Source organism: Sorex fumeus, unplaced genomic scaffold (genome assembly GCF_029834395.1).
Source record: "Sorex fumeus unplaced genomic scaffold, SorFum_2.1 ptg000030l, whole genome shotgun sequence".
NCBI classification, from domain to species: Eukaryota; Metazoa; Chordata; class Mammalia; order Eulipotyphla; family Soricidae; genus Sorex; species Sorex fumeus.
The window spans coordinates 14,880,410-14,888,334 of record NW_026606087.1 but is presented as its reverse complement, the minus strand read 5'-3'; the positions used below and the strand labels follow the sequence as shown (position 1 = coordinate 14,888,334).

General features: G+C 37.5%; 1 protein-coding gene across 1 annotated transcript; it reads right to left on the bottom strand.

The window, feature by feature from the left end:
• Positions 1-341: 341 nt before the first annotated feature.
• Positions 342-5,960, bottom strand: LOC130025467 (olfactory receptor 52E4-like). Its single transcript, XM_056116406.1, has 2 exons — positions 5,914-5,960; positions 342-1,251 (listed from the first exon to the last, which is right to left on the bottom strand). The coding sequence occupies exons 1-2, from the start codon at positions 5,958-5,960 to the stop codon at positions 342-344; spliced, it is 957 nt and encodes a 318-aa protein (XP_055972381.1).
• Between the last annotated feature and the right edge of the window lie 1,965 nt (positions 5,961-7,925).

The window sequence follows — 7,925 nt, the reverse complement described above, 5'->3', positions numbered from 1 at the left end:
GTGTTATTTGGCTAATCTTATAAGATGAACTACTAAGTATCCATTATGAAGCAAGGAGGGAAAAAAATAAAAGAAACAATTGAAACTAAAGTAGTATCAACACTGCTATGTGCTTAAATATGCTAGAAATGGTGCCAAGCAATCTGAATTACCTTAATGTTAACATCATTGCTGTATGTGTTTTACATATTCTCTGGTTAGAAAAATAGTATACAACTTCCACTTAATGAAGGCAGTAAGAGACATAAATTCTGTTTTGCTGATTTTAGAATCTTAAATTTTAGCACTATAGAATTGTAAGAGAATGGTTATAGTTAAAAAGAAAGGGGGAAGCAGATTTCTCAGTTGTTTTTAGCAATAAACAATTGTAAAACACATTCTCGAATCTGTTTAGTTCTTACTCCATAGATGATAGGATTCAACATAGGGGGCACTAATAAATACATGTTCGCCAGCAGGATATGAGTGTGACGTGGTATCTGCCTGCTGAAACGATGGGTGAGGAAGGAGAAAAGAGCAGGGATATAGAAGGTGAGGATGACACAGACATGAGATCCACAAGTGCTGAGGGTCTTCAACCTGGCATCTTTAGACGGGAGAGCGAATACAGCACGGAATATATGTACATAAGACAAAGAGATGCACGTCACATCCGTTCCAACAATAAACATGATGACTGCCAAACTGTAGAAACTATTGATAGTAATGTCGGCACAAGCCAATTTCACCACAGCCATGTGCTCACAGTATGTGTGGGGAACTACATTTGTGCGGCAATATGACCACATTCCAACCAAGAAGGGATGTGGTGTCATTAGCACTAACCCACGTAGAAGTGCCACTAAGCCAACCTGAATCACCACAGAATTTGTAAGAATAGAAGTGTGTCTCAGAGGATTGCAAATTGCCACATACCGGTCGAGGGCCATGGCTACCAGAAGCCCTGACTCCACTGCAGAGAAGGCGTGGATGAAAAACATCTGAGTAAGGCAGGCATGGAAGTTGATTTCGTGAGAGCTGAACCAGAATATACCCAACATCTTGGGAAGAGTGGAAGTGGATAAGATGAGGTCTGTAACAGCCAACATGGAAAGAAAATAGAACATTGGTTCATGGAGAACAGTCTCAGTTTTGATGATAAAAAGGATGAGTATGTTTGCCATAAGGGCAACAGCATACATTAGGCTGAAAGGGATCGATATCCAAATGTGTAAATCTTCTAGACCAGGTACACCTACCAAGATAAAGGTACTGGGATTGGTGAATACAGTAGAATTAAAGCCAAACATGATGATACAGGCTACTCAAGGTATTTTTTCTTTCTTTATCTTCTTTGTTTCTGGATAGGTACTCTGAAATATATGCAAAAGAATTACTTGGTCCCAAAATGCACATAAGCAAATGTATCCATGTTTTAGTCATCTTTTCTTAAATTAAAATGATCACATACCACAATGCCAGTTGTTAATCTCATTCGGGACCAGTTGGAGAATAAACCATGTTCTTTAGCTCAAAACTTCCATAGTGTTCTGCTGATTCTAACTTTTCCCTGTTTATCAGTGAGATCCACACAACAAATTTCATGATAAACAACACAGGATCCTCACAGTAAAAAAGAAGAAAAAAATTTAAACCCTTTTTATTAATAAAATTGCCCTCAATTGTACTACTCCATAAAATTTATAACATTGGAAACTTATACAAGGGGTAAATTAAAAATAGATTTTTGTGAAGGAAATTCATGATGGGAAAATAAACTTTCCACAATTCTTGATTGACAATACTTTTAAAAACTTGACCATGAAAAAATAAGATAATTATTTAGATATTCCAAGACAGTGACAACAAAATTGATACACCTATAAACTATATACCTGGAGTTTTTAACATCCTTGGACTCAGAAAAATTATTCATGCTTTCATAGTACCTCCAATATAGATGGCATTCAATATTTAATAATAAATATGACATTTAATATTTCTATAATGCTTATGTATAAATCTATTTTTTCCAAGTAAAATAATAAAGATGTGGCAGAAATAGAAAAGATTTCTCTGTTTTATTTCAAAACCACACTTTTGTTTCACCATAATAAGTAATCAAAATAAAAACAAAACTCAAATTAAATATTTTTATATTCTTACCATGAGTAAGTTTCATAAAGTACTCACAAATGATAAAGACAAATATTTCAAATTTTTACAAATGTGATTTATAGATTTATTGACATGTTTTAGATATAATCCATTAAAAAATGCAGAACTTTCTACAGCAATATGTCAGCTGATATCAAGATGTCCATTATGCAAGTATCAGTTTGCTATTTCTTAATAAGTTAACCTAAATCCAGAAAAGTTGCCTGCATATACTTATTTTTCAAGGCGTAAGCCAAGTTACTGGCTACTAAGACTTCTATAGGATGTTTAAGGAACACTTCAAGAGCATTCGGTACTAACCTAATATGTAGTTGGTTTTTATATCGATTTACTGTTAACAACAAGACAGTCAGGTCTGTCTGGTTTGTATTCAGGGGAATCACATTGTCTTTCTCTGATAGAGAAGTCTCAAGAATTCACAGTAGAAGAAAGTTATGTGAATTCAGAGTAGCTATCAGAATTTTCTATTTTTTTACTCTTAAAGTTATTAACACGTCTTGATACATGTTTTAAAAAAGAATTTACATTACTTTGTAATATTCCTCAGATGTGGAAAGCTGTTCTGTTAACACCATGCTATAGTACCTTCATCATTGCCTTTCTCATTTTCCAGGCTTGAGCAAACACCAATGAGCAGTTTTTTTCTCTAGATGAATTGTGTTGTGTTGAGTTCATGCCAGGTTTTCAGAGATTTGAGTCTTTCCCTGTGTGAAAGGATCATTGTGGGCTTTATAATTCCCTTGGAGATGTTCCTACTATTTAAACTCTGCAGTAGATATTTTATAACCTCTGGGAAATGTAAATGATGCCTGGGGGAGTAAACATTTTAGTTAATACATGTAAGAAAATTGGTAAAACAAAATTTCAATGAAAATGAAGAATAAAAAAATCAAAGTCCATGATTCTAACTACAGTATATTTTATTTGATATCTAGAACATACTCACATAGGAAACTTGGGTGAGATGGTATCACAGGAATAAAGCAGAAAACTGAAGCTTTCTGATTCTTTAGTTTAATAGGCATAACATGTCTCTCTCTTAAATACCTGTTCATATAATTTACAAATATATGTACACATTTATATACATTTATACACATGAAGATGATGTATGAATTCCAAAAACTTAACACACTACAAAAAAGCAAGAGATGTTATAAATATTAAAGCAAGTGATATTATAAATATTAAATATAATGTTAAATATGAAATATATTAAATGTTGAATATACTGAATCTTCAATATTAAAAATATTAAATATACATATTAAAAATTGACATATGTTCAGACATTGATGCATGTCTGTATATGTTTGATACTATTGTACATTTTCATATGGTTGAAAACAACGTGTGATTCAACAAATGTATATTAAATTCCTACCTTGTACCTAAATTCATGTTTGATCCTTCAGTAAAGAGCATTTTATATATATTGGGAGCTGGAGTATAGTACAGTGGGTACGACGCTTGCCTTGCATGAGGTCAGTCAAGTTCGGCCTACTAGGATTCGATCCCTGGCATCCCATATGGTCCCCCAAGTACTGCCAGGAGTGATTCCTGAGTACAGAGCAAGGAATAACCACTGATCACTTCCAGGTATGACCCAAAAAGCCACATTGACAAAAAGAACATTGTATAGCACACCTTCACTCTACTCAATAATCTTACCCATTAGTAAAGGAAATATTATGATTCCTGCTACAGAGGAATTAAATAATATAGTGAATAAAAATAATAACACAGAAGACTTTACCAGTAACAATCAGCTCTGCAGACTCTCAGGGAATGACTTCAGTGACACCATTTTCAGGGTGTTTAGTGGGATCAAAGAAAGTACCGCACAAGTAGTTAACAATGCACAAGAAAGGATTAAAGCCAACATAAGAAAAGTACAGTTAGAAATGACATAAATGAAGAATATGAGAATCACTTCACTTAATCACTTAACTTCCCGTTAGTCGTCGATTTGCTCGAGCGGGCGCCAGTAATGTCTCCATTTGTCCCTGTCGCGTGCTAGTGTAGCTCAATGGCATCTCTTCGCTCCGGGAACATGGAGGGCCTCAAACCGATCGTTCATGACCTTGACAAAGAAGTCTGACCATCTGGTAGGTGGGCGGCCACGCGGTCTCTTGACATCCCGTGGAATCCAATCAGTAACAGCTCTAGTCCAACGGTCGTCTTTAAATCTCATTACGTGACCAGCCCATCTGATTTTCGACACCTTGGCAAATGAGACAGCGTCCCTGATCCTTGATCGTCGACGGATGTCAGAACTCCGGATTCGTTCTCTCATTTGAGTGAAACGTGATATTCCAAGCAGAGCTCTTTCTATTCTTCTTTGGGAGACCTGAATGGCGTTCTCATCTTGTTTGCGTAGGGCCCAGGTCTCTGAGGCATATGTTAATGCAGGAAGAACAGTGGAATCAAAGAGATGTGCCCGGAGCTGGAGGTTCTTCGTCCTCTTAGCTATTTCTTCGATGTTCTTGAAGGCGTTCCAAGCCGCTCTCTTCCTCCTGCGCAGCTCGGGTGCCAGGTCATTTGTCATGTTGACCTCTCGACCTAGGTACACATAGCTGTTGCATTCGGAGATGGTCGTTCCATTGAGAGCAAATGGGGCGTCAGGAACAAGGCTGTTTCTCATAAACATTGTCTTCGTAAGATTCAGCTGTAGTCCTACCTTTCCACACTCACGGTCAAAGTCGGCCAGCATTTGTGCCGCTTGGCTGATGTTTGGTGTTATTAAAACAATGTCATCAGCAAAGCGGAGGTGGTGTAGTTGCCGACCATCTATCTTCACTCCCATTCCTTCCCATTCCAGTCGTCGCATGATGTTCTCGAGGGTGGCACTGAAGAGTTTTGGTGAAATGGTATCACCCTGCCGCACCCCTCTCTTGACATCAACGATCACTTCTTTGTAGAATGGTGAGATCCTGGTAGTGAATCCGCAATACAGCTCACGGAGGATCCTGATGTATTGGGCTTGAGAATATGGTAGGTTATAAAAAGTGCTCAATAAAAGGTCTAAGCAGAATGGAAGCAGCTGCAGAAAACATTAAGGAGCTTTAAGATTAGACTCAGGAAGCCTCTAGAAAACAATAGAAGATGGAAAATAGTCTGAAAATAAATAAATGGCATACCACACAACTACAGAGTGAGTATAAGAGGAACAATATTAGAATCATTGGTGTCCCTGAAGAACGGAGAGACAAATTCAATAAAGAACCTTTAGTTAAAGAAATATATTTTTCATAGATGTAAGGACTGCAAGAATCCAGATCCAAGAGGTCAAAAGATTCCCAGCAAAAAGTAGACTCCCCCAAAACCTCCAAGAAGCATTACAATTATAATGACAAAGTCAAAACCAGAGACAGAATGTTGGAAGCAGCAAGTTAAAAAAAAAAAAAAGGAACTTGCATACAAAGGAAAGCTCATAAGATTCACAATTGATCGCCAAATGAGACTCAATGAGCCAGAGACAATGGTGAGACTTTTGTTTTTGTTTTTGTTTTTTTTTTTTTGCTTTTTGGGTCACATCTGGAGATGTACAGGCATTACTCCTGGCTCTGCACTCAGGAATTACCCTGCTGGTGCCCAGGGGACCATATGGGATGCTGAGAATCAAAACCGGGTTTGCCCCGTACAAGGCAAACGCCTTACCCGCCGTGCTATTGCTCCAAGCCCAGTGAGACATATTTTAAAATCAAAAAATAAAATAAAAAAACATCAATGAAATGAACATGTCAAGAAGAAAACTCTAATGAGTTATTATTCAAATTTGAAAGAACTATCCAGAGCTTCATAGGTGGGCAAAGTTAGGGAATCCATAGCCTTGAAATAGGTTTTTCAAAAAGCATTAAAGGAATTTATTTAAAAGACAAGAAATATTTCTCAGAACTTTGCAATTAAGTACTGAATACAACATTCACACATGCTATTCACTGCTGCCCTTTACTAGATTAAGAAAGATGAGGTTACTCCTAGGGACTAACTTGCCCAGGGATTTTATATCTTATCAATAATAAATCAACATTTTATTTATATTAAATGATTTATTCAGGTAATTTTTTTTACATCCATGGATATTTTATTATAATATTTTACTGATTTGTATTGTAGGCTTTATCTATTTCAAGTACGTTTTAAAATTTATTAGCAAAGAATTATTCATACTATTATTTTTTAAAATTTATATTTGTAAAGTGGTGTACATTTGTATATATGTACAATTTTTGAAAATATTAATTTTTTCAACTCGTTATTTATGATTTTGTGGAATTACAGGAGGTTAGCTTTATTAATATGAGTATAGGTGTCATCACCTACACAATAAATTTTATTTATTTTTTTATTAAAACACCATGAGATACAGTTACAAAGTTGCTCATGATTGGGTTTCAGGCATGCAATAACCAACATCCGTCCCTACACCAGTGCACATTTCCCACCACTAACGTCTCCATTTTTTCTTCTAATCCCACCCCTCATCCCCCAGCCTGCCTCTAAGCACTTTTCTTTAATTAAATACAAAAAAGAGCACTGTAGCACTGTCCTCCCTTTGTTCATCCATTTGCTCGAGCGGGCACCAGTAACATCTCCGATAGTGAGACTTCTTGTTACTGTTTTTGGCATATCAAATACATCACAAGTAGCTTGCCAGGCTTTGCCCTGCAGGTGGGATACTCTTAGTAGCTTGCTGGGCTCTCTGAGAAGAGCGGAGGAATCGAATCCCAGTCGGCTACATACAAGGCAAATGCCCTATCCTAAACAAACAACAACAAAAAAAACCTCTCATATATGGTATACAAGGAAACACAGTAGTTGGACAACAAATAACTAAAGTAATTGAACTGAACACTTATTTTTCCTGTGTAACTGAGTTTACAGCTTGCTCTTCAAGCTTTACTCTTCCTTAAACACTATCTTACTTCTTTATTTCTAGGTCTCTTTGCTTAGTTCTCCACTCTGGAAAAGTCTGTGTATACTCTTCTTTCTCTTTCCTTATATCTTTCTAAGTAGGTTTCAATAAAAGCTATCTTCCTTCGCTTGTTGGTGCCCAACCAGACTGTTAGAATGAGCCCGGGCAGGCTGGCCACAAGTGGGCAGAAACAGGCCCCATAAAAATGAGCGAGCCATGACTCGTGTGTCTGGAGTGGTCTGGACAAGGTTAACATCTCTTCCCTTAGCTGCCTGTTAGCTCTTAGTATTACATAGAATCAATCTTCCCTTTCTCACAGATCCCTAACCCAGCTCAGCTTTGGAATATAGACATTCTCTCACTTGCCCTTATCCAGGTGCAAGGAACTGTAGCTCATGGTGCCATTCTGCTTGGCCTTGCATTCCTCCTTGGAGGCTGTGACCTTGTTGGTGACAGAACAATGTAGCCTTGATGTCTTGATGTCCCTCCTGTAACCCCTCTTCCCTGTTATTGCTTTCTTTGTACTGAGTGCATTAGATGTGTGTGTATGTAGGATAGTGAATAAAAGAGGCTGTGGGACACTTCCTCACCACTGTCCTGCCAGAGCGAGCTAGCAGCCGTCCAGCCACTTTTAGAATTCTTCTCACAGGGCTGGAGAGATAACACAGTGGGAAGGGTGTTTGCCTTGCACACAGCCAACACGGGTTCGATTCCCAGCATCCCATATAGTCCCCTGAGCACTGCCCGAAGTAACTCCTGAGTGCAGAGCCAGGAGTAACCCCTGTGCATAGCCAGGTGTGACCCAAAAAAGCAAAAAAAAAAAAAATTCTTCTTGCAGTTCTATCTCTGT

Bases quoted from the DNA above. Each gene is read 5' to 3' on its own strand.
- LOC130025467 (XM_056116406.1), bottom strand. From the start codon at position 5,960: ATGAAGCTCTGGATAGTTCTTTCAAATTTGAATAATAACTCATTAGA. The intron at 1,252-5,913 runs GTTTTCTTCTTG...CACCAATCCCAG, and splicing joins TTGAATAATAACTCATTAGA to TACCTTTATCTTGGTAGGTG.